At 42.1% G+C, this 27,379-nt stretch overlaps 1 protein-coding gene and 1 long non-coding RNA gene across 2 annotated transcripts; one reads left to right on the top strand and one right to left on the bottom strand.

Moving 5' to 3' along the window:
- The first annotated feature begins 243 nt into the window (after positions 1–243).
- Positions 244–9,544, top strand: LOC122983921. Its single transcript, XR_006403797.1, has 4 exons — positions 244–431; positions 5,833–5,941; positions 7,796–7,865; positions 9,460–9,544. It is a non-coding gene; the product is annotated as an uncharacterized LOC122983921 (long non-coding RNA).
- On the bottom strand, positions 2,230–27,379 carry yap1 (Yes1 associated transcriptional regulator). Its single transcript, XM_044354115.1, has 8 exons — positions 26,608–27,379; positions 25,064–25,299; positions 15,444–15,562; positions 14,712–14,825; positions 9,471–9,631; positions 7,047–7,174; positions 5,839–5,951; positions 2,230–5,190 (listed from the first exon to the last, which is right to left on the bottom strand). Exons 1-8 carry the CDS (start codon positions 26,806–26,808, stop codon positions 4,955–4,957), a joined length of 1,308 nt encoding a protein of 435 aa, XP_044210050.1. The 5' UTR covers positions 26,809–27,379; the 3' UTR covers positions 2,230–4,954.

The raw sequence follows: 27,379 nt of genomic DNA, 5'->3' as shown, positions 1-27,379 counted from the left end.
GAATAAAGCTTTGTTTTAAGTGTGAAGCTCTAATTTGATATTTTTTCCTTTTTGAATGGCATTTCCCAGATGTTTTTTTTCACAGCATCACTGTATATGGAATTACAATTGTTTGAATTTTTAAAATGTGTCTCCTTTTTGTCTCATACATGGTATCCTCGTCCACCATTTATGTAGTTCATACATGCCCAAAGACTACAATATCTCTTTTGTCAGGGATGCACAGATGTTTTGCATTGGGACTAATTACAGGAATCTCACCACATACATCCAAAGGTTCCTTCGTTCTGTTTGCCTGGTGTGCCTGAAGAAAGTATATGACCAACAGCTTGTATGTTATTAAATAGAGTGCAGATTCTACAGTGGGGAAGGTCTTTTTTTGTGGTCACATGTGATTGTCCTTTTAGCCCCAAGAAAAGACCTTCAGCCGGGTAAGCAGTAGACACTTACATGAAAAAAGACCTATTGACTGCTTAAACAGACCAAAATCACATGCCCACCAACAAGGAGGCCTCACTCCGTTTTCTATAAATACTATATATTATTTTGATGGTTAGCACGGGAAGTTTTAGGAGGCTATAATGTCTTCCTTTACGTTATGAATCCAGCACATGGATGTAATTACACCTGTTTATTTTGAGATTTATTTAGAAAATTATTCACCAGAAAATTTACTACACCAACACTTCAACACCAACATACAGACATTACCTCAAAACACATAGAAAATAATCAAAGCAGCAGGTTTGGTAGCAGCAGTCTGTCCAGAATGCACATTTCTGGATAAACAACAATAGAGACACTATAGTACTTATTTTATAGTTATTGATTGCCTCAGTTTGCTCACTGTACTTTGAAAGAATAGGAATTAAACATAATTGTTAGTATACTGTCACATTTGCATTGATGCTAGCTTGATGAATTTGATATTGCAGTTCCTCTGTATGACCACTAGAGGGCAGTAATGTCTATTGATTCTAAATAATAACACACTCCGATTAACTGTAGCTGGAAAACTCACAGTGGGTAGCTAGGACAACAATACTGTGTATGCCCGATTATGACGTGAAACTGGGTTACTCAAAAGTGGACAATGCCAAATTTTCTGTATGATAATAAAGGAATTAAAAAGCAGTGTAATGCGAGGGCCACGTGGCAGACGGAGGCCATGTAAGCTGTTCTTTGGTAGTTAGTTGCTAACTGGGCACGATTCAGTACTAATGGAGCTGCGTGCAAATGATAATGATAATAATAATAATAATGCATTTAATTTGTGATGCACTTTTCATTAGCGGTGAATCTCAAAGTGCTAAAAACATAAAGAAAAAATGACAAGAGTTATGATGAAAAAGCCTTCCTTAATAAAAATATTTTTAAAGTCTGTTTTAAAAGCCTATTTGGATGTTAGTTCTTACATGACTAGGAATACCCTGATTGACACAAATAAAGGATATCAATAATCAACAATGACCACTGGTGATCATAAATGTAATCACAGGATAAATTATTTCTTTTAACTTGTTACTGTTGGTAGTTTGACGAATTTCGTGTTGCAGTTCCACTGAATAACCACTAGAGGGAAGAAAACACCCGCGATTCTAAATACACAGGTCAATTATTATCTCTAACGTCTAGGAAAACAGGTGAGATCCATAGTCTACATTTCGTTGATTTTTCCTGAGTTTAAAAATTGTAATACGCGCGGTGGAAGCATTGTGGGTAGTTACATATTGTGACAGATACTGACAGCTTTACTAATAAACTGCTGAGTCCACGACTGACGAGTGAGAAGTAACCTTATTTATAATCACGAGTGTTTACTGCCCTCCAGTGGTCACAGTGAGGAAATACAGCACATTTAATTTACCAAGCTAGCGTCAATGCAATTAGCAAAACTTTTTTTTTTTCTTTCAGAATACACAAGTGTTCAAAATCCAGACTTCTTCTGATGTCATGATGGTCACAATTGAATATACTTATAATATTATTATTAATTGATCTAATATTGGTAATTTGGTTTAATTAAACCTTTGCATCTGTATTGACCTATGATTTATTTCTTCTGCAACATATAAATGTAATTTGCATTGACTGTGAAGTTGCAGATTTATTCCATTGAAACAAATTTAATGTAAAATACAAAAACAGATTCTTCTAAGATGATATAATGTAATATATTTAGAATACATGTGTGAAAATACAAACAAAATACAGCACCTCACAGGAAAGTATTACCACAAAGTATATACTTTATTTCAGGCCAATTTCAAAGTATCATATGAAGGAGATATATAATGTAACAGAATTTATTGTTCTAAAACACATGCACATATCTATCAAAAAAAATGAACAGATCATTACTGAATATAAATTCATTTCATGTGCATTTAGAAAACTCTAAATACAAAATCCTTTAACTTGTGTGATTAGTTCTACTGCTACAATGACAGTCAACAGCTAATATGCTCCGACAATAACACACTAAGTAAGCATAAAATCAGGTTTGTGTGACAAAATGCATCATTGCATCATCAAATGAAAACTCTGTAGCCGTGCAATACAAGCACTGTAGTGTACCACTCATTTTAGTTGCATTGTTCTCACCAACACTGTTTATCCATCTTAAATCCATCAACACATGATTTAATGATCAATAAAATCAATTCTAAAAGGAGGTTTCTCACACAGAATATGTTCTCACAATAAAAAAAAAATGTTCATGTTCTCTGATCTATAAAAACAATATTGTTCCATCAAGTTCCAAGTTAATGCTACCAAGGCATTGGTTGGCAATAAATTCATGTGACATCCCGCGAGGCCATCTCACCCAAGGGCATGCACGTCAGGCTGATTATTCAAAAGGTTACTGCAGTAATGCAAAAGATGTAGTCATGGTGTAAACATCAAAAAATAATGTGATTTGTGAGAGAATCGTCAGTGTATTGTCTTCACTGCGGCTGTAGCAGTTCCTTGCTCTGAGAGAATGTAAACATGTGAGCGCTCATAGAAGAATCACTTGCTTCTCTGTTCAGAAACCTCATCCTTAAAATCTCAGGGTTAGTCACTCAAAACAACCATCTTGTCTGAAAAATAAAAAGAATCTCTCAGCTAAACCTATTCAGACGTGTCCATTAACACTTAAAACCTACATCATTTTCTCATTAGCTTATACAAGTTTGTTCATACAGAGGCTGATTTACAAATTATACCTTTTCTGGACTCTGTGAAAATGGAAGCAAAAATAAGTGTCATTACAAAAAAACATCTTTGGAATCTGCCACAACAATTCCTGACTGAGATAATAACTGATTGTTTCTTAATTATTCCACACACGAAAAAAAAAAAAAAAAAAAAAAAATCAACAATCCGCGCAACTCACCGCCGTCAGTCAAACCCTGGCCTTCTACACTACCCCTCGACATGACTCTTAAACCTGCTTAAACTTGTCCTAGCTGTAGTCTATAAACCCCTCATTTCAACACAGCACAACATAGCACAGAGGGCTCAATCTCCCTCTCAGGAAGACAGTTTCAAACATTTGTAACTCTTGTATACTGTACGTTGTCACAAGGATTAACTGATCAAAGAGCTATAGTTTCTGTTTAGCCTAGAGATCTGCCTTTTTGGTTAATGTTTAGGAATATCTTAACATCGAGGAAAGATAGTAAAAGCTGCATGTGATCAACAAATAAACAATAACACTAATATGTATATAGTAAATCAGAGACAAGAAGAGAGAATCAGCTAAATGGTTTAAAGAGCCAAAACTGAATCAATCTGTGTCTTGGCAGACTTCATCTGGTGAAGTGACGTGCTGTGATAACAGTCGACCCTGTTAAAAATGTATTACCTCATCTATGAAAGACACTAACAACAAAAGCAAAAAAAATGCCATTTGATCTAAGCTATCATACACATGTAGTAACCTAAAATAAAAGAATACTAAAAAGATAAAACAAAGAATGAATCATGAATTAGGTTTGGGTAAGACTGAGATACAAAGAAGCTAGGGTTACAAAAAACAGATCCCTAAATCCCATTATAATGTGTTTATAAAACAAAAAAAAAAAAAATACAGTTTTGATAATTGAACATTAGATAGAGGAAAGTGTGGCTGATGTTTCTGAATACAGCCTAATGCTTACTGCTGCATTACAGAAACTTGGTAATTGTTCGTGTTGCTCGCGTCTTAAAAATACAACTGAAGGCACTTGATCTAACAAAAGGTTTAACTTAGACTTGCTGGCACAGCCAAGCAGCAATGTAGTCGGTCCCCAGGCTCCAACCTGCAATCCCACCCCCACCCCCTCCCCCAGCAAAGCCAACATGTCCAAACTGGGCCTCACATTACCTTTACTCCAAATCAGTATTGTTCTTTATGCTTCGAATACATCATTTTTGGTTTCTCAGGCTCGTCGAAAAAAAACAAACAAAAGAGTAAAAACGTAAAGGCCAAATATAAAGCTACTTAAGCTAGATGCAATAGTCCCAAACACAATTAAGTAGTGCTTCTTCATGCTATATTGCAAGAAAAAGAGGCACCGGAGACTCCGAAGCGATAACTGATGATGGCAGTCCTTGCGGAAGAGCACATGCACCCGCCCAGCTCAGCTATGAGGGGAGACCAGGGGGAAGGAGCGACCCCCCCGCTCTAGGTAAAGATGCCCTAGATTCACTGACAGACTTGTGAAAGATTTGGGGACCCTTTGCGTAATTGTCTGTTCATGGGCCAGCCTTGAAGACACAGACAAAATAAAAGAGATAAACAAACCAGTGAAAAGAACAGAACAATACTGCCTCAAAAGAGGTTGGCCATACACGCCGAGACAGAGACAGAAGTCCAGAGAGGCTCGCTGAAATGTCTTGTAAAAGCATCTATGAATCCTTCACAGATCAGAGCAGGCAGCAGTTCAGAGTGTAGGGAGAGGAGTAAGGAGCGCCCTGCTCGGGTCTTCTATAACCATGTGAGGAAGCTCTCCTTGTCGATCTTGGTAGCTGCCAGCACAGACTCCATGTCGTTGAGGATGTCGGAGCTCAGGGCCTCCTGCAGACTGGGCATCAGCTCTTCACCCTCCACCGCCATGCTTTCACCTTCCAGCGTGCCGAGGTCCACGTCCGTTCCCGGGATGGCGTCCAGGTAATCGGGGAAACGACTGGGCTGTGTCGCCATGGAGGTTGGAAGCGGGTCCCCTGATGAACAGAGAGACAATGTGTTAAAAATGATTCGATTGCGCAAGTTAGAGGTAATAACCACGGCACATTCGCATCATGTTGTACAGACAGTACATATGAGCGGCCAAAAAAAACGGTTACGTCAGCCTCCTAGCTGTAATAACGCGCAGGACACTTCTGACAGCTTTGATATTGCCCACATGGTGGAAAGGATTGCGCAAGTGTCAACGAGCCAAGACAGCTGTTCATTGAAAATAAAATCCACTGCGCCCGGCCAAGAAACAGTCTGACACATAACCTCCCCATAAAACCCCGACTCGACCTATTTACACTTTGCTTTTTGTGCTGATTAAACATACAACATAGTGATTAGCGAGCTTTAGAGGTGCTGGTGGGCAGATTGTTACCTTTGGACAGAGCCAAAGTATCTGTAGTCATATATTTATCAGACAGGCGTGGGAGTGCTATCAATCTTCTGATTTAACTCTAATGAACAACGTCACATTTTCCTGTTCTTATTCTGCCAACATGGAGCGAGCGCAGCATTGGCTGAACAGAACGCTGACTACAGAAACCTCATGAACTGTAAATCTAAGCAAAAAGATGTCAAAATACAAACCCGACTATCTGACAAGTGATCATTTTTCACTTTGTTTGCAGCCTCACCTGTGTCCATCTCATCCACGCTGTTGAGGAAGTCATCTGGAGTGCGAGGGACGCTGTAGCTGCTCATACTCAAGCCGCTGTCTGTGCTCTCATCCCTGGAGTGGTAGGTCCCGCTGACAACACAAAAATGAAGAAATGTGGGTTAAAAACTCTGTACAATCATCACTAATATATCACGATTTTCATCAAGTAAAAGAAAATGAAAAGCTTTTTGTTTCAGCAGAGTTTTAGATGACCTTAATGACCTTCACTTCAACTACTTCAAACTAGGTGAATCTAATTAAAACAATCCAACAAAGTAAACACACTGTTATTAAAAGCATACAGGCTGAAAAGTAAGACCTGTGGCCTTAATTCCCTCAGGGACTTTCTGCATACATCCACGTTTAAACCGTTGTATCTATTTGAACGACTATAGCGACTGATCCACGGCGACGCCGTTGAAACCGAGCTTCACTTTTTCGACCTCCGCCGCAGAATATAGGAAAAAGAGCAACGATGAAAGGGGGCAACGGAGAAGACAAAGAGGCAAAGAGAAGACATTTGACAAGCCTATACTAATTAGCAGAGGAAAAATATGTAGGCAGAGTATGGCAGAGGCAGGATGAATGAGGCCATTGTAAGAGAAGGGGAGTGGAGGCAACAGGGGGAGGAGGGGAGATTAGGTTGGCCTGTCTACTGACTGGACCACATGTTCTCATGGCCTGCTTGCTATTCAGCTCTTTCCTCATTTCGTCCACTTGCAGACGAACTAGAGCTTGAACCGCAAGGAACCGTTTCCCAGAATGCAACGGGAGCAGCATTCACAGATAGTGAGAAAACCCTCCCGTCCCGTCCTAAATCTTCCCGTCCTCACTGCTGTTTTCAGATCCGTTTTCCGGTTTTGTGTCTTTTACTCGAGTTGTGAACGTTGCAACGTCATAAAGCGTGGTTTTATATACACTCCTCAAAAGGTTTTCACCACCATTTAAATTCTTTTTTCCCCTTTATTGCAGCAGTTGTACACCAGAGGTCATGATTGTTCAATGAATTCCACACAGACCTGCTGGTCTGAATGAGTCATTACCATGTGAAGTGGGTTAAGCCCAGAGACTGGCCTTCTGTTTTTACTACTTGTGTAACCCGGGGAGCCGAGCACACAGATTCCCTCAAACGGGATACATGAACTCTGTTGAACTGAACGCTTTTAACTTCAGCACGAAACCAACCTGTTGAGGAATGGGTCAGAGCTGTTGGCGGTCATGGTCCGGGCATCCTGGGCCATAGGGGAGGACACAGGGTTCGTGCTGCCATCTTGATCCATACTGGTAGGCAGCTGATTCCTTAGAGCGAGCTCCTGTGGATGATAAGGCAACAACATTGATGAGCAACACAAATCAACCCCACCCCTAACCTCAGAAGCTGATTATACACCACTACAGCTTCATGAAAACATGTCATAAATGTCATAAACTCCTCCTGCTGCTCTGCTGTCACTGCATAAAACGTAAAAATTAGGGAGAATTACAAACAGACTTGCCAACACGTTGTTCTCCATGTCTACCCATACAGAGTGTCGAATTACACGAAGGGCCGAACAAAGTCGGAGACAATTGTTTTCTACACACGCTGTATCAGATAAGGCTGAGGATATGAAGTCATGTCGTTCTTTTTCACCTCCTTCCCTCTACGTCCTTGAAGGGGAAGGTGAAACGGTTTGACCGGTATCACCGTTTTTTGAGATCATTAAACTTTTACAGGGTCATAGGAGATGACAGGGAGTCGGCCAATGGAATGTGACGTTTTTAGAAAGGAGGTAAAATTGCTGCTTGACACCCTAATTGGTTAGTAGAAGCTTTTATTGGTTGTGGTTGAGGATAAATGGACACAATGTTCTCTGAGGCAAAAGATGAATAAAAGTCTTAAATTAGCCCTTTATGAAGTAATAAGTTGTTTTTTCCTTCTGTTGTTATTTCAGACGTACTGGCAACTCGAAGGTGTTACCTTCTCAGACAACTGAGAGCTGTCCCACAATGCCGTGCGCACATGTAAGCAATCTGGTTTTGATTAACAGGGATTATGAGGGCTGTGTACAGTAAACAACATTTATGGTTTATGGCTCTCTTTTTGTGCATGACTGAACGGTGTCAGCGCCGGATTGCCACCGGCGAGTCACATACATCACCACCCGTTCTTCATCACACTTCTGCCATGTGGAATACATTTGGGTGCGGCAAGCACTGCCCCAAAGTTGAACTCCCTCACAAAAGCACATATAGCCTTGCATGATCGGAAAATTTCTACACTGTAGCCTCCTGCAAGCCAAAACATCTAGTATAGTATCTAAAAAAGTTAGAGGATTTTAGTGGAATCTAGTCAACAGCCTGATAGAGGCAAACTTCAAATGTATACAGTCAGGTCTGCAGTCACATTTCCACATTTTTTTCTCATTACGCTTTTTGTTTAACCGGCGAATGTGAGAGTCTGAGGCTTGTATAACCGAGCCGCTGATGCGTCATCATCAACAGTCAAGAGCGGTGAGCTTAGTCACCTAACTGTTATGTTTTATTTGCTTAATTCATCAACTCTGTATCTATCATTCACCACATACGTGCACACATGACACCAGCAGGAATCAGGTAAGAAGGCTGGAAATAGAAAAATACATGCACCAGACGGTTACTGTGCACGCAACATAACCGCAACGTCACCGGTTTGATTCCAGCCAGGGGCCTTTGTTGCATTTCATATCTCTCTCTCCCCTTGTTTCCTGTCTGCCTCTTCACAGCCCACTATCCAATAAAGGCAAAAATGCCAAAAAAAATAACCTTAGAAAAAAAAAAACATTCAGTGAAAGAAACCGGTTCCTCTAAAACCTGCCTTTACACGCATGAAGTTCTTGTCGTGCACATGCGTAAATACCCTGTTAGAAAGCCGTTTAGGTGTGTGTGCTGTCTGTGCTAACCGGGGTTCTCTCAATCCCTTACCCCAATTCTTGAAAACCAGATTTCTCCTTCACATGATGCTTAAGAACCCCGACAATAACCAGGTTAGGTAAACTGTGAGGATTTCCAGTAACGACAGTCCAAATCATATTTCCCCCCCCCCCCATCTGCGGCCTGGTGCATGTACACACTAGGGTCACTTCCTACACTTTAAACAATCCATGTGAATGGCATGTTAAACAAAGTCACCAGCACACTCATTCATAATCATAAACCTCTGTTTCTGGTGTTATGACACAACCTTGAGTAAACTACTGAACTTGGCTGCACCGCCCTGTGTGGGCAGCTCTGTGACACATCACCGTTAGGAAGTAATAAAATTACCACAGATGACTCACGAGACTTCATTGTAGGGTGGTGTAACAAAGACCAAAGGAGCTTAAGATTCGACGCTATACCTATGCGTGATGACTCATATTTAAAAAGAACTGCTCAAGGTGAACATTATACTTAACAAAATAAACATTTTGTTGACCATTGTGTTCAACGAGTAAGCTAAGTTAAGGGTTCCAGTGTCTAACTGATGGGACACATACTGAGGGTAGTGAACCTTTGAACTCTCTGATATGGGTTTGTTTTTTCACCATGATGCCATTAATACTTCCCAGACCTTTCATATTTTTGTCTATTTTAACAGTGATTCCTGACCTGGGGTCTCTGCCGAAGCAGCTCCTGTTGTTTCAGTCTCAGCCTCTCCTTCTCGATCTGCTGCAGTCTCATCTGGTTGTTGCCTCCCATGACTCCGCTGTGGGAGGGGGGAGGCAGCTGCTTCACTGGGGCACTCTGGGAGATCCTCTGCTGGTTCAGGCCTGTAGCGGAGACAGAAAGAAGTTCAAATATGTCAGAGTGATATCTTGTATAGTGGACTATATGTTGGTGCTGAACTTTTGATACTGAGGCTCTGAATGGTAGAAATAAACTTTGCGAGTGTTTTAAATGACATGAACTCCTTGTACAAGAGTACAAGGAGCTTAAACTGGTGATTCCAGCTTTGTCTGAACACAGCAGTTGATGCTACTATATACAGAACAGTTTGCATTTTATTTCTCTCCTGTGGAGAAATATCCAAACCAGATGGCAAAACAAAGTTTGGGCAAACAGGGTCTCAGCTGAGTGAAGTGCTTTTTCTATTTAGCATCTCCATTTTTTTGTTTAAGCTAATAAGACTGATGTGTTTTTACATCAAAAACTAGATAAGTGCAGCTTTAAAAATGACAATTTTCAATATTTTGAGGCGAGAACATTTCTGCAAGCAGTCTTTGTAATGCTCGGTTGCCTTTTAAAACACAGCATAACAAGACTGACGACTCGGTAGTGTTTTGTCTACGAGGTGAACTTGTAGGAGAGCGAAGCCTGTGCAGCAGGTTGTGTAGGACAAGGGAAGTCCCAACACAAGTTTTCCACCAAGTGTCTGAAAACAACCACTATTCCTGTAAGACCTGATCCCCTCCCACTCCCTGACTAAGACAGGCTTTGTTAGTTTTGTACATTGCATCAGTCATGACTTATCCTTTCATTGTGCGTTTTGTTTCCTTCTAAACAAACCGCAGATTATCCCTCAAGACTGACTGCTTCTTTAGCCCGGGTCAACTCCAGCCCCTTTTAATGAATGCAATATGAGCACATTTAAAATAGATATACATCAGCTTCTATAAACACCATTAACTTTACAGTTCTTTCACCCAACAAACATAATTGCATTGCGCACTAACAAGGTAGCTACATGTTGACAATATCAGAACAAATGTGTGCATATTGAGAACACAGCTGTTCCCCAGTGAAATCTTTGTTATTCTCTACTCTAGCGGGGGTGGGTCTAATAAACATGAGTATAAAGCAGCAACAGCAATCTATGCATGCAAAGTAGGTCACCAGGTTTTTTTATCACTGTAGTAGAGAAAGAAGCAAACGCGCTTGACGACGAGGGGTGTAACAGTAACGGGACCAATGAGGGTCCCTGTTTGCTTATGCGCTCCAAGCACCAACCAAAACAAAGCCTTGACAGGGGCGCAATTTTCATGCAGGGCTGCCTATCTCTGTCCCGTCCTGCCCGCCCCGGCACCTTTCTCATCACCATTCAATCACTGTCTGTTTACACTATCTCAGGAGCTGAATGAACCACGGCTCAGGGCTCTCCCTGGGAAGCTCTGGATGCCCCGCCCTGCTTGCCGTCTCCCTCCCTCCCTCCCTCCCTCTCCCCCCCCCCCCCAACAACCCCACCCCACCCCAGCACATACACACACAAATACACACACACACAGTCATGGAGCCGCCTCCTCTCTCTCCCACACACACACACACATACATACACACAGTCATGAAACCTCCTCTTCTCTCTCTCCCACACACACACATCAACTGAAGCCATGGGAGAGTGTATTACTTTCTTATCTTAGGCAGATACTGAGGCCTTTTGTGGCTGGATCACTCCACCAATGGGGCAACATTAAACGTTCCCAAAGCTGCAAAGCATGGGCCGTGTCAGCAGCTGTAGATCTGTTAAGGCCTGAGCTTTTGAAGAGGAACACTCATCAAAAAAAAGTGAGAGGAGACATATGGAGCGAGACTCACAACAACTTTAAAGTTCAAAGTTTAGTTTCTTTTCCTGCGCGTTGAGGAATCATTACTGACAATTCCGGTGAACTCACTTTCGGTTTCACCTTCTAAGAAAGTTGTCGAGATGATTCGATCACAGCACTGCTTGTTTACAACCGTCTCAACCTTCCTGTATCTCGCCCTGTCAGACTCAGTTGCATCGATACTGCCATATTCCCAGATCTCAGCAACTACTCTGTTGTATACAGTCTTATCATAACTGATAGAAGTCATGGCCAGGATTACGTGAACACAGTCCAAGTTGTAAGAGACTGGAATTTTCCTTTAAGGCATGGAGGTTTTTTTTTTTTTTTTTTGATGAATGCAGTCTTAAGAGCCGGGCTCCTACTGAACCACCGAGTCAAGGACTCCCTCACAGACCAAACAGCAGACTGTAACCAATGTTACTGGAGGACGTCAGCACAAACAATGAGCGAATCAAAGCAGCGAATTACATCTGTGGATGAGATAGGAACGAAGGACAGGTTCATTTCAGGGCCAGAGTGATAGCATAAAAAAAAAAGGAGGCCAGTCCAGCCTGTGAAGACAGAGTGTGTGTGTGTGTGTGTGTACGTTTTTGGAGTTGTGGTTGAAGTCAGCAGCACATATGGGTGGTGATAGCTGGTGGGCCAGGGAGATAAGAGACAAGTTAATGCTGTCTGCCTTTTGTCTTCTTCACGCACCCCTGCAACACAACGAGCCAGCAACACAAGCCCTTATCAGACCGATCACACTGGCAGGCATATTACACCACAGGATCACCTGGGGCAGGTAGAGTTGAGGGTGTGCCAGCTGTGGGAAGTGTGTGTGTGTAACCAAGGCAAAGCACCTTTGAAGGCTCGGGTAAATATTTGTCCGCTGTCGATTTAACAAGTTTTATAAAAAAGGGGCCCCTTGGGAAAGTGTTGTGTTTTCTAACGTCGAGATAAGCAAAGTGGAGAAACAGTCTGGATGTGATGCAAGCATTGTTTTATCGTTTGTACTCCAATAAAAGTCTGAGTGAAACCAGCCTGTGTTGACCTGATTCCATGTGCCAAGGAAATGGAAAAAAACTGTCAATCGGGCAATATCAACAGCGTAGGGCAGACTAGCTAGGGATTAGTTTTGTGTTCAACAGGTTGAAAATCATTTCAGCACTGTCATTTTATTGATGAAGTGGAAACTTATTGATGAAATATGAGAGTCTTCTCCTATGAAAACCACCTGGAAGGGGAATAAATCAAAACAAATTCAGCAGATGAAATCACAATGTGTGTGAAGAAAGTCCACTAGAGGTTGTAAGAGTAAGAAAATACGAACTGACCCTTTAAACTGCCTCATCAAACTACGAGTATATCACGTCGGTAATAACATTACCGGGGTGCCAACTTTTCTATTGAAGTGCTCTGACAGCAGAGGCAAAAACATCACATGACATATAACAGCTTTACATTAAGGCTTCAAAGCAAAAACATTAAACTCCCGGAGGAAATCTGTCTTTTTTTTTTTTTTTGTGCACGAGTATGTTTTTTTCCCTGCAGTTCCTACGTTGAGAGAACAACATATCCACAAAAAGGGCCAGCCCCTTTTTGAACTCCGCCACAGTGCACTCATGGCTGTTCGCTGCTCGCCACCTCCTTGGAACTTAAAGAGGATGCATGCTTATCCCGTCGGCATTTTCCCTCTGTTCCTCAGTTTTTCTTTCTTCCCCTTTTGCCTTGCCTCTCCCTGCCCTCCCCCCACTCCCACCCCCACCCCCCTCCTCCTCCCCCACCACCACCACCTCCCCTCTCACATTGGAGTTCTTTGACTGAAAAGGTCTGGAACAGATTAAGAGTTGGACCACAGAATAAAGAGGCCTGGCAGAGATTCAAGTCTGTCTGGAGCTAGAGCAGAATGAGGCTGTGCCTGCACTGGGCCTCACGCAGGGGAAAGCCAGCCGGCAACAACCCTCAGTTAAAGGCGCTCTGCTGCTTTTCTTCTCAAAGCTCAAATTAGCCTCCATTATCAAAGCAGCTGGCTTATGATTGGAGACCTACATAGCAGCAGTATAGCGGTTTCTGACAGAGGAGCTGGTTTCTATGCAAAATCTGTTTAAAAAAAAATAACTACAAAGAATAAAATCAGGTTTCCCTTCGAGCACAGAGCCACAGCCATCAAATATCAAGTAGTTTTAAGCACATAGCATTTAGAAATCTTTCTAAACTCTTAAGTTATCTAAAAGGTACCTACAACAGCTTGTATGTGAACCATTAGAAATATTAAGCACAGCGAAGATTTGATCTCATGTGAAACAAAATGATGTTTGATGGCACATAATGAGTTAACATGCTCTCTTTTCTCCCTCTAACTCGCTTTCAGGGGCCCAGCAGCCTTGTGTGTTCAAGACTTATAAATCTTCAAAGAGCTTCGCCGACCAGAGCCGCCGTCTCTTCCCAGCTGCCCTGCTCCTCTTACAACTCTGTTTTGAACTTTTCTTGCCTGCCCTCAGAGCAGAACACACAATTGCTTACAGAAAAAAAAAACCCCAAAAAACTCGCCCCTATAAGCGCCCGGGCTTCGATTAAAAGTAACACTAAAATTAAACAGGATAACAACAGGGCTGCGTGCTGGTTCGCACATGTGAACCGGGGGGGTGAGCTTCCCAGTGGAACAGTGTTGTAATGAAGGGATGGCACCTGAAGCGTAAGTGAGTCAGAGTGACATAAGCAGGAACCTTCATCTCTGGAAGTCTTCCTGACACACTGAAGAATATTAGCTCATTCCCATGGCACCCCCGGAGAAGTCTCACCACATGTACACGGTCCTGTCACTAATTCACCAACCCTGGCTGCCACAACACACTGGAAGCTAACTGTCAAACTTTAGCTTTGCCGGGGGGGTGGGGGGGTGGAGAGGGGTGGAGGGGGGGGGTGGGTGGGGGTGGGATTAATGGCCAACTCAGCTGTTGCTCCAACACTAAAATGGCTGACAAAAGGTTAGGTGCTGGTTTTGAGGGTGGGGGGGGGGTGAAGCAGGGGGGGGGTTGTGAAATCTGGTTGCAACAACCAATGAGTATGGCTGGTCATTACAAAACAATGCAATGCTTTAAAATGAAATATGAATCATACATTCTTTTTCTCACTATTACAATTGCGGTGATACATTTTCTTATGTATTGTAATAGAGCTTTGTAATAGTGAAAATGAACTGCTGTCACAAGAACAAAACGTCTTGGTTGCCGGTATAATAAAAACAGAAATATTATTCTAACTTTAAGTAACTAAAAGGACTTCTGACCACCTTAATTTAAGAAATAGACTAAATCAAACTCACCAAAGCGTGGGTCAAGTCGTGGGTCCAGCCAAGATGTGGTCTTGTTCTTGTGGTTGATGTAGTAAATTTCTCCCTCTGATGTGATAGCTTGTTCCCAGCCGTCAGGGAGAGGACCTGAGAGACGACAGGAAAAAATAACACGGCTTGAGCATAATAATTGGGTATAATAACAGAATATTGTAGCTATACACAATTATGTAAGTAGTAGTGATATCACATACTAGCACAATAATAAACTGGCTACAGGGGAAGATATCCAAGATAAATGGCAGCACATTATCAGTTTTTTTTACAGTTGAGAATGTAATAAATCTTTATCATCTGTCACTGAAAACAAACAAGCCTGTTTGTCAACAGATAAGGCTCTTTTTTTTTAAAAAATGAAACTATAGGTTGGCAGGTAGAATAGTGAAGATTTGGAGAATACAGAGATACTTCATCTGTAAATCTGTGAGTCACAGAGCTCCCAAACATGTCAGACAGGACCTGTCACGTTCTACCTCAGTCTTACCTCACCTAGGGCAAATTCCAACAGCACGGACAGAACTGAGGTACAATCTTAGTGACATGTAAGAACTAGACAAGACTGTTCTTTACTTCTACTGTATGTATGAAAATAAGGAAAATGCCCAGAAATGACTATTCATGAGTCTGGGTTTAATGCTGGAGAACCTGATGAACATTATTTGTAATACGTGTCATGTGCTGCTTCTGTAGTGGACATATACACACCACTGGCTGGGTTCATGAGGTTCTGTTGCTGCACTGGTGCAGAACTGGGCTGGGGAGCCTGGTTCATATGAAGGAGGGCCTTGCGAGGGTCTTGCCAAGTCGTGGTCTGATCGATGTGACTATAAGGAGACAAAAAAGAGAAAACAGAAAAAAAGTAAGAAAAAAAAAGTGTTTCTAGCAGGAATCAGTAGTACGTTCAAACCAAACAGAGACCATATCAATGCGAAACAGCAGGTCACATGCAGGAACTGATGACTCAGAGCAGTTTCAACAAGCTCTTTGATGAAAACACTGAATCTAACCCCTGCTTTCTGTAAACGATGACTGTTACAGGAAGCAAAACTCAGCTCTGTCTGTCTGTTTGGACCCGGGCTGAACCCACAATTTAATACAGACTCACACAAGACTTTCATTCTTAGTTTTTGGATTGTACTAAAATATTTTTTTTTGTTCCCCTATAATTCACTTAAAAATAATAGAATGGAGAAATTGTAAGCTATAAATAAATTAAGTCAAACAAAAACAAAAACAGTTTGACCGCAACTGAGAATAAATCAAGTCAAACATATGTAGGTAAAGCTGAAAACTTCTTCTTGAAAAAAAAAAAAAAAAATGTCTAAGAGGCTGCGATCGGTTTCAAAACAACTATTGTAACATCAAACAATGTTGCTCCATCTATTTTATGGCTCCTCTTTGCCGGGACAGGAGCAGGGAGCGGGGGTGGGGGTGGTGGTGGGGGCGGGGAGGGGAGGGGAGGGGAGTGTGAGGGAGGGGGGGGGGGGGGACATTGTGTTGCATTCTGTGAAGGCATTGATAATTAGTGCTTTGTTGGTACTTGTTGCTTGATTAAGATGGAAAGCTAATACAGGAAGCCCTCCTCTCCTGAGCAGGACCCTCTCTATTGAGGGAGGGTCAGTCCCAGGGCTCAACGCAGGGGGTCCTTTTTTTTTTTTTTTTCCTGGAAGCGGCTCGGACACTGTGGAGTGTCAGGGGCTTTAACAATCTGGCGCCACATTTACAAAGCTTTCACCTGCTTGACAAAGGCACAGACTGAGCTACGACCTAAAACCCCACTATTCACTTGTTCTTTTTTTTTTTTTTTTTTTTTTTTGGCTTTTTTTTTTTTTGTTTTTTCGAACCATCCCGTTTAAGAGACCGCCCTCACCTCTAACAGGCACCGAACTCCACGGCGACTTGTTTACGCAACTTTTACATTTACATCACGGCACAATAAAGAGTTTAATCGTGGTGGAATTAAATATTACCGCCTGCAATCTATTGTACCCTATAATAACTGTGTCCTGGATGTGTTCTTCCACACACACACACACACACACACACACACACTGCCATTCTTTACGACTCTCTCTGTTAATTTGATCCCAAAGCGCCATTAGCCCAGATTTTGGAACAGCTGGGTGAAGTGAGAGTTTCAGAGTTTCTCTTGGCCTCTGCAGTAATCCCAGCCTGCCTGTCTGCTCTCTATCCCAGGCCAGAGAGCGAGAGGGCCTGACTCAGCACTCCTCCCCCCCAACACAATGCAACCCATTTTGAAGCCCCCTCTTGTTTATGCTTTACTGATCAAAGGAGCTGCCAAATCCCCTACCGAACCCCCCCCCCCCCCCCAGCCCTCACACACACACACACACACACACACACACACACACAAACACCACAAACCAAGCAAAATAGCTGGAACTGCTCAGACTGGAGGGGCCCCTTGAGAAAGAGGGGTCATAGGGAGCGGGGTGATACAACTACAGAAAAGAAAAAAAGACTAAAAAAAAAAAAAAGAGGAAAAAAAAAAACATCTACGGAAGCTATCCCTCTGAATTCCATTGGCTGCATGAGTTGCTGTGGTCCTGTTACACTCGGAGCGCCCGCCCTACCCCCCCCCCCCCCCTTCGCTACCTCCTTCCCACTCTGGAAACTATGACATTTATTATAAAGAGGAGGGGAGAACAGGGGAGGAGACTGGGAGAGAGGAACACTGGGATAAGGAAAGGGAGGGGTTATAGTAAATGAGAGGCCTGCACATCCTGGCGCACCAATGCCGAACAGAAAAAGCGACGACCGGAGCACACGGCTGGAAATATACAACCTCAAAAACCCTCCCAGATCTCTGATTGTAAATGATTTCACACACACTCCCTTTAAACTGTGTTTCTCTCAGCACAGATAAAAGTCAAGATATTGAGTTTTCTATCAAGCGCTAGATTCGTAGCTCGAATCAATCAGAACAGATGTAAACAAAGGTTCAGTTCGAAACAGAGGCATCAGAGATGATAATCAAAAGGCTGGTGATAAAAATCCACCACAGCTTCCAAGTCAGCGCTGCACTGTATTCAGAGGGTCTGTATGCGGGGACTGGACTGGGAGAACTGGTAAATGAGTTACCAAGAGCCAAGTAATTCATCACCAGCTTTTAAAACTAAAAGATAATCCATTCACTCCATCTGCAGCCGAACCCTATATGGTCAGAGCCGTACACCCTACTTCCTGCAGGCGAAACATAAAACAAAACAATGTCATGGCAACTGTCGGGACGGCTGGAGGCCACCAGTTGCTGTGAGGAATTGCTGATGATCCGCAACCTCCGCGGTCACAACTGCTCGGTGTTGTCTTTACATGTCTCTGACACCGCGGCGAGCTCAGCAGGGTTGTCACTTCACCACTCCCCCTCCCCTCCCCCACCCTCCCCAACCCAACCTCCCATCCCCGGGGCAGGGCAGTGGACACATAGCCAACTGGTTTCACCCACACTAATGCTGTTACATTTTGAAAACAATGTTTACATGTTCAAGGTTTTCCCACCACGTTTTTTTATATAGTATTCTAACAGATTGTTGCCCAAAACTGACAAAAACATGAGGATGACATAATAAACCCTCCTCGGGAAGGTTAAAATTAGATATAAAAACTTGTATGTGGTTGTGGTCAGCTTGAATTCATGTTGGTAACAAACTGAACACATGGATAGAGAGCGAGCAGAGAAGTGCTTTGAGAAGTTTCCTTTATTTTGCACCATTATCACCATCAGAATCAGTCGTAACTGGTTTTAATTCAAACTAGCCACCGGTGTTAATCTTTCTTTTAGGTGCAAACTTTACAGCCTGGTTTCAGCCTCGGGAGATGAGATAGCAGCTTTGTACTATTTCTGTAAAGCAGTTGTCATTTTCAAAGCGCTGTTTGTTGTTCACAAGGCAGCCATGAAATGAAGAACGGAGGGCAACGACATGTCAAGATTCTTAAAAGTGGAACACATAAAGCACGAATAAAAAAGAAACACCGCACCGTTTTCTTCCCGAATTTGGCGTGTTTTCAAAAAAGATCAGTTTTCAGCAATCCGACATGCCTATTGTAGATGACGGGCCCCCCAAAAAAACAAAAAAACAGGAGAAGAAAATCCAATATATCTGCATTATTGTGAACATGGCCTCAAAAACACCCATCATTAGCTTCTTCAGGGGACACGCTTTACAAACGGCCACGTATTGCAGCGAAGGAAGATTACTGCGGTACAAACATGACCCGTTATCAAGTCGTTTGCCTTCGGTACGGGACTTAACTCGCTCACTTTTTGCTCAAGCTGGTCATCATGGTCGACTGTGGCTTAGCAGAGCACATAGTAGGGACTCTTGATCCACCCAGGCACTCGACATATCCTTGACTGATGGCCCAATTATCAAGGTGGCGTTTATTGTGCCAGTGTTATTTTTAATGTGTTTTGCTGAGGAGGAGGAGGAGGGAGGGAGGGAGGGAGGGGGACCCTTCGCATCAAGGCTAAACTTGACTTTGCTTAAATGATTTGGCACATAACTTTTCTGTTCAGGGCCAATCACGTAAGAGCTGGTCCCCATCAACTCTCTTTTCTTTCTTTAATCATTCAAGATAGAACTTATCTCCTATCAGTAGCTAAATGTATATATAAGATTTAGCTTCAAAGACTAATTGAATAGAGGTTCTACATCCTTAGGGAGATCCAAGTCAAGAAGTCTACATACTGGACTTGTTGTTTCACAGACCTCATCAGATTACAGTAGTATGACAAACTTCCTATCACACAAATGGTCTGTTTACGCCCTTGAAAACTGTGGCGTTTACATCTGGCTTTGAGGGGGGAATGATCTAGCCAAAAATAAGTCACGTCTCTGAGTAAGCTCTGCTACCTGCCAAAAAAGGCAGATCAAAGCTAGATTTCAGGATAAATGACCGTTTATTCCACTGAAATTGTCTCAGAAAGCTGTCAGATGTCAAAAAGCCGTGCTTCACTGGTGTAAAACAGGGGAGTGAAGCTACGAGGAGTGCAGCGATGATGAAAACACGCCCCACAGCTGAGTTGTCAAATGTTAAAAATGGGATCCTCTGGCTACAGGGGCTCCACCCAGGGAGTATATGCTTGGGAGGCGGTTGAAGCAGATGACTATAGAGAGCACTGAGGGAGGCCAGATGTAATCAGGCCTCTAAGATGAGGATGACCACCTCCGCTCTGGTTGACTGGGGATGCCTGGTTGCCTCTCTATCAGCAGGACATCATCAAGAGAGATTATTGGGGCAACCTCTGTGACCCCATTGTGGCTATAGGTTTCCCTTTGAAGAAGGGTTTGTATCATCACGCTTCCTAACGAAGCAACTAATTCACAAAGCACCAGGACTGTGAGTCTAGCTCGGTGGTTTGAGTTCAACTTGTTTTTTTTCCCCCAAGATTAATGCAATAAACAAAATTCTAAAAGTGTAATTTTAGGGAGCGCCCTGTAAGATTAATCGGCCCCTCCTTGAAGGTTTTATATTTTTTTTAGCAAAAACTGTGGCCAACTATGTAAACACTGAACTGAATAAATAAGTAGACTCCCTTGCAATACTACAACTGTCACTTCCAGGTAAATGAATATATTTAAATGCTAATACTTAATTAAAATGTATGCACGCTGCAACCGACAACATATGTACAAATGTTTCTTTATTTTCTTATTCAAGTGCTATTCAGTCGCCAAGAGTGGAGTACTTTTGGCAAGTCTAAACCCCCCTCCCACCCCACCTGAGAAGGCCCACTTCTCAGATACTACATCTCTGTGGAGATGCCCTCTGTGACAGTGGAGGCATTGATGTCTGGAACAGAGGTGTTACATCAAGACTTTGGTAAACACTAGCCTGACTTTCTCACAGTCCCATTTGTGTACTGAGCTGACAGGCCCCAGTTGAACAGGAAGGGTCTTGTCTGTGTGTGGTCAATAAACCAAAAGTTTGTCAAACACAAAGTTTCTCCAAATGAGGGCTTCACGCAGGCTTACTGCCCAGTCTTCCCAGCACCATTTGTGACTGACTGACTGAGCTGCCACAGTTCAAAACAGCTTCGCATGAAATCCAATTTGCATATTTATCATTTAAAGCTTCACGCAGATTTGAGGGAGTTTAGATAACGATTGATATGAAATAATATATATGATGAGTATGAAATCAGTGTTAGCAAATACCAATACTGACCGATACCGCTGTGAAACAAGATGTTTGCGACAAATGTGGTGCAAATTAAAAAAAACTGTCCTGACAACCAATTCATCTGAGTTCATTTAAGTTATTTTACTAATTGATTATTGATTGCCGTCGGGATATTGACATGCAGTCCCAGTCTTCCCGTGTTTAAAAGGACTGAGATAAATGAACGCAATGGAAGTTTTTCTTCACTCAATGGGAAAACATTGGGAGACTTTAAAACAAGAACTAAACAATCCTGTTTAAAACAAGCTAAATATAACGGAGGTACAGTCATCGGCTGGAATTCTCAACATAATCTCAGGGTCCGAATGAGAACAACACAGATATCTACGGCAAACAACAACATACAGTCCAAGTAAACACTTCAATATTTCTTCCTGTAATCGGACGTCTCAACGGTATTTATTGCAACGACGTTCAGGATGTTCAGGAAACTACAGATAGTGTGTACTGAGAGACTAGAAAACAAAATAACTCATCTAAAAAATTGTATTATTATCATACATTAAGTTAAACATGTTAAGACACAAGCCAGCCTTGATGTGGGAAACCACCCTCCATCAAAACAGTTTAAAATCCAATTGAGCAAAGACAAAAGTGTCCATCAACACATGGCTCTACCTGCCCCTGAGGGCAGACAATAGCTGCTCCCCCCAAAGCTTTCCTCCGCTTAAGGCTGACTTCCCACGGACTAAAAGCTCATTCAAAGCTGCATTTAATAAGCGTCCGGAAACAGTGATTACCCCTCCTAGTTCACCGGTGTGTCTAAATTAGAAACCTTCATTAGTTTATGACCCAGCCCTGGAGACCAGCCCTGCCCCCGTCCAGCACCGAGCAAGGTGACCCAACCTCCCTGCCCCTGCTGTCATAAATCAAAGGCCACAGCAAACTGCTGGAAGAAAGAGGAGGAAAGGTCAAAAGACTTTGTTGACATTCTAGCAGTCTTCTCCCGTCTTAAAGTTTTAGTTTTTGATGAAACAGACGAAATAAAGCTACACTTTTGTCGCGCAAGATCGCTCTTGTCTAAATCCTGCTTCCATTAGGACTGCAACTACAAATTATTTTCACTTTTAAACTGTTTTTTTTTTTTTTAATCACAATCTCCCAGAGCCAAGATGGCATCTTCAAACTGCTTGTTTTGTCTGACCAACAGTTTTGAAATCCAAAGATTCAATTTATAATGATAGAAAACCGAGAAAATCATCACATTTGAAAAAGCTTGAAACAGAGAACGTTTGGGGATTTTTTTTTTCTTCAATGATATATCATCAAAATTGTTGGCAGAAATCATTTTCTGGGGAGTGAATTATCCAATAATCAACCAACTGTTTCATCTCTTTCCAAAAGGAAAAGAGAAAATATCAACCAGGCCAAAGTGAAGCCTTCAGTACTGTAACACTGGCACTAGTGTTAATCATTTATTATCACTGATTAGAACTCTAACCTCCTAGCCTGACAACTCAGATGTAAAACTCTAAAGAGTGCTGCCCTCTCACCGCCATCTTTAAACTTCATGTCAGCCATTTGTCTATTTTGGGAAGGCTCACATGAGTCTCAACAAGCCTGTGGTCTGAATAAAGATCACTGTTTCACTGCTGGGACAAAGGGAGGGCCGGAGTTTCTCTTGGCCCCTCTTCTAGTCATCTCTACATGGCTGCCATTTAACTCCATTGACACAAAAGAGGCACCATCACAACGCCACGGCTCCATTCATACCAAAGACGGAGCCTGGCTCTTAAAGGGAGTGGGACATCGGCATCCGCGGGGCCGCTGTGACTCACAGAAGCCGATCATTCCCGACTCCATCGTCCTATAGCGTACTAATAAACAACAGAGGAGGAAGGACAAACAGATTCCTCAAAAAAACAACAAAAAAAAAACAACTTTCACCCTGAATTGATACAGCTATCGGGACAACCGAGGACACCTGAGTGAAATGCGAGCCCCCCCCCCTGCTCTCCGCTCGGCTCTCTAGGCTAGTCGGTGACTGCCTCCCCACCCCCACCTGTCCATCCACCCACACACACACTCTCTCTCTCGCTCTGCTTCACTCCTTCTGCAACACTTCTCCGTCAGACAACCCCTGTTTATAAATAGGGGAGTGTCTTTTCCAGCAGCTCTGCCGAGGCCTTTATTCCAGATCAAATATCTGCACTTTGATGTGCGGTGTATGGAAGATGTCTCCTCCAGTTTTCTTTACTTGGACACAAACACTGTGTACAACATTTGCTCTAGTTGTATAACATGCCAGATGAGAAACAGCTCCTTACAGAGCCAAGTTTTTTTTTTTTTCCCCCCAAAGTCCATAAAGTAACATCAGAAAGAAGGTAAACTCAAACTCTGACATTTACTCAGTTGTTATAAACAAATGAAACATTGCACATAGTTCCAATTAAATAAAAAAAACAATACAGAGATGTTTTATTCTGACAAATAGAAGCTAAAATCAATAACGCGACAAATGTTTTAACTTTAAATCTGGTCAAGATTTGATTTTACAAACTTAACTTTGAATTATTTTACTAAATTGCTTTATTGTCTGGAAGTGAAACAACAACAATGAGCCTGAGAGAGAGTCTTGTGAGAATAGCGCCCCCCCCCCCCCTCCCACCTCCACCTCCACCTCCAACCCCCCCCCCCCTCCAATCCTTTTTGTACAATTTTAGAAGAGCCTCCTAGAAACGGGCCAGATGTTCTCCAGATGTGAGACCTTCTAACATCTGGTACTGAAAGTTCTTTTTTGATCCCAGTAAATTTGAGGCTATCATGTTTGTTCAGACTCTTGTGTCAGAGAGCGATGTTTCCCTCAACTACAATTTTGCCTTTAAGAAAAATAAGAATGACGACTTTAAATGTCAAATCGTCTCCGAACCCACGAGCTGCTGCGCATTTCATAAACTTCGGAGCGTTTCGTAATGAGCGGATTATGTCGAAATGAATTGCTGACAGACATCACTTGTATGAATGATTCAATCCATCCCTTCACAGAACTACAGAGGACAAATGCATTAAATGTGCAATTAATGTAAAAAAAAAAAAAAAAACATAAAGACTAAAAGGAAAAAAAGCATGCAACGTCCTCTGGTATACCTGCTATTTCAGCTACTATTTTTAAAGTTTTCTTTGGATTGTTACTATGGAAGAGATCTGCTGGTTAGCAGATGAGTTTTGCAGAGCTGTCTGTCCTCTTTGCTGTCTGGGGCAGCTACAGTGGTCCATTGTCTCTATTGAAACCTGAGACCAAGAAAAGGCACACTACATACAGCAGTAGTCCCTCAAAAGACTTCTCTTGTTTGCTGAGGCCACCAAATTTAATAACCTACAATTTAACTATTGCAATTGTCTCTTTTAGAGAACACTGCTCACCATTGTGCACTGTAGCAGATTTGCAAATTATCGTCAGCATAATGTACACCCAACAGAGATTCAGTATGAGGAGTCCTGTCGCTTCTCTGGTCATTTGGACTTGTCTTGGTCCTGGTCGTTATTGGAACCGTTATTTTTTCCCTTCAAATCTACAGATTTGTAGATTTCAACCTGTACTTGTAATACTACAAAAATGCAATAATGTAAGCTTCAGTTACATCTCATCTATTAGTATTATCTCTGATGCATATTCTGTATTTTTATCACTATCTCTGTTTTTTGCCGTAAGTAGGTATTGACAACTTTGAATACAACCTTTTTGCACACTAGACATATTGCAGCGACTCTTCTCGACTCGTTAAATTATGAGATATAATAACAAGAAACCAGATCTTAAGCAGGTTTAAAAATGTCCATAATTGGGATAAGACAGTTGGCTGGTTAACATCAGATATCAGAGATGCCTCATTTCTTAATCCTGATCTTGTCATTAATTCATTTTAAAGCTGTTTCTGTAACAAAAATGTCTGTTTGATGTCCTTCATCAGGATGCAAAGTGCTGACAGTTGGGCATATAAATGTCTTGAGGCCTAAGGTGTGTAGATGCTTTTATGTGATAAACAGTCAATAAAATTCTCCATCTACTTTCAAAGCCCTCCATTCCTTTTCAAAAAAAAAAAATTACCTTTCAAGATTTTTTTCAATTTGACTATACGAGTCAAGAAACAGTGATGACAGTTTGTTGCCAGCATACTTACTTGAGAAAGTATCTCTGGCCGGAGGCGGTCTTGGCCATCTCCCAGCCCGGGGGCAGGGGCATGTCGTCAGGAATCTCATAAGAAGACTGACGGAGATGTTGTGGGGAGGCACCTGCTGAGGCCATGCCAGACAGGGAGCCACCAGAAACAGCTCCCATCTGCAGGGAGGCAGGGGACGAGTGTGCACGCACATGGTGGGGGGTGAGTGATCCGCCTGTCCCAGCGTCCGTGCTCGCCTGTGTTGTGAAGTTGGAAGAGAGGCAGTATGAATGCATTACCATAGTCTTTTTAAATAATGTTATTTCCCTTAGAATTTGATTACATTTCTTCTTATATTGTTATTAAGAGAAATAATATTTTATATTATTATTGTCATAAAGTGAAATAAGCTTAATAAAAATGTCTAAATAAAAAAGGGACTATAATTATCTTATAATAAATGAAGCAACAATTTATTACAAGATAACTAAGAGGACATTGTGCTCCACTTATATGGCAATAAAACTTGTGCATGTATTTATAATACACAAGTTGTAAAAGTATAACAGTGTTTTTATTTTGAAAAGAAAATACCATAAAGTTTATGAGGCCAGTTTAAATTTAACACATAATCCAAAGAACTACATAAAGGATTGGTGATTTTAGTGTATTTAAAGCCTACATAAATGACTCAGCACTTTTAAATAATCTAATAAATTCATATGTATGTTATGAAGTTCTGTTCATGTACATGTGGAGGCAAGTTTGGAGTCTAATGTTTAGGCCCGGGAGGGGGATCCTAGGCCTGTGTTGAGCAGAGAGGACAGCGCAGACTCGATGCACAACAGCACATGCGCACTGCTGACAAAACTCCACAGAGACCACAAGCAACAGTTGTGGGAGACGGTATGAGGGTGGGGGAGGAAAGGGGGGGAGGACGGGGGGGGTGGAGGGGGATAAATAGGACAAATTCAACCATCATATGATTGCTTGATTGAAAATCATCCCGATTAAGAAAACTCAGTTTCAGGGAGTCCCTTTGATTATTTCCACATGATTGTTAAGCTTCTATACATACAGTCCAACCAAAACACATATCCTGTGGAAGTTCACATATCCTGCATATGCTCAGCCGACCTGACAACTCACTTTAAGTACAATAATATATTCTTGTTTAGCGTGGATCCATTTTCACTAATTGAGACAGCTAAGGCCTAACAAATAGCCTACATAGCCCCATGGCCTATTTTTCAGTGACTTTACAAAGTTGTTGGGAAATTTGTAAATGTTTTGTCATAAAATGTGTGAGGGTGGAGAGGAAATGTACACTTTCATAGTCCTTAATGAAAAAAGAGTTTCCTACACTTTGGGATGTGACAACAAACAGCCTATCGAGGCACAGCAATGATATTCTAAAGACTAAAAAAACACTACAAAGTAGGATGAAGTGTTAACTATTAAGTGGCTGTACCAGTCCCATACTGTAGGCCTGAGCCCCCACTACATGGGCCTTGCTTTAATACTGATTTCTGGGAAGGGGCAGAGGAAAGACAGGGCGGGCTTACTTGTCTGGAATGGGACTTTGGTTCAGGAGGTTTGAAGAAGGAGTCTGGCAGCTTCCTCATCCTCATGGGCACGGAAGGGGGCACGATGGTGTTTTTCGGGTTCATCACGGCGTTAAAAAGCGCCTCCAGGTCGGTCTCTGAGTCGCCTCGTACATGGACGATTTGGTGTCCCGCAGGAGGGTTATGCTGGCTCGGATCCATTGTCCCAAAACAGTCTTTCAAACTTTCTGTGTCCAAGAATGCGGCGGTCAGAAACTCACAAAAAAAGAAGTTTGATCCAATCCCAAACTTTTTTTTTTTTTTTTTTCACGCAGCAGGAAATCTGGAAATCTCGACGGCAGTCAGTAAAAGTTATCCCGGGTCATTCTAAAGTTTAAAAGTCGACTGCTTTAATTTCTACCAAAGTGTGTTAGCTGTCGAAATCTGCAGTGAAAGACAACGTTTTCCTGTTGTTTCTTGCTGGCATACTTGTGAATGTAACAAAGCGCATATCTACTCCACACTGGAATCTATGTTGTCGTCCTGGCCCCAACTTTTCCAAAAAAAAAAAAAAAAAAATCGCAAACGCAGACACAAATGACGCAAAAAAACACATCAAACGCTTGGCTGAAAAGAGTCCCGGTTTTCCGTGTTTTGGCCAAGTTGACGCTGTTAGGGAATATTCTTACAAAAAAGATTCATAGTTCGCAGAACAAATCTCCGCGGCTCACTTTCTAGAAAAAAAAAAAAGTTTTGCTCCAGTCGAGTCTAAACTTTGGGCAGGACATCAAAC

Source organism: Thunnus albacares, chromosome 6 (genome assembly GCF_914725855.1).
Source record: "Thunnus albacares chromosome 6, fThuAlb1.1, whole genome shotgun sequence".
Taxonomy (NCBI): domain Eukaryota; kingdom Metazoa; phylum Chordata; class Actinopteri; order Scombriformes; family Scombridae; genus Thunnus; species Thunnus albacares.
The sequence above is the reverse complement of the archived record's forward strand: the minus strand, read 5'-3'. Positions and strand labels throughout refer to the sequence as shown.

Bases quoted from the DNA above. Each gene is read 5' to 3' on its own strand.
- yap1 (XM_044354115.1), bottom strand. From the start codon at position 26,808: ATGGATCCGAGCCAGCATAACCCTCCTGCGGGACACCAAATCGTCCAT. The intron at 15,563-25,063 runs GTAAGTATGCTG...GTCTCCTTATAG, and splicing joins GGCCAGAGATACTTTCTCAA to TCACATCGATCAGACCACGA. The intron at 9,632-14,711 runs GTGAGTTTGATT...TCTCCGCTACAG, and splicing joins ACGACTTGACCCACGCTTTG to GCCTGAACCAGCAGAGGATC.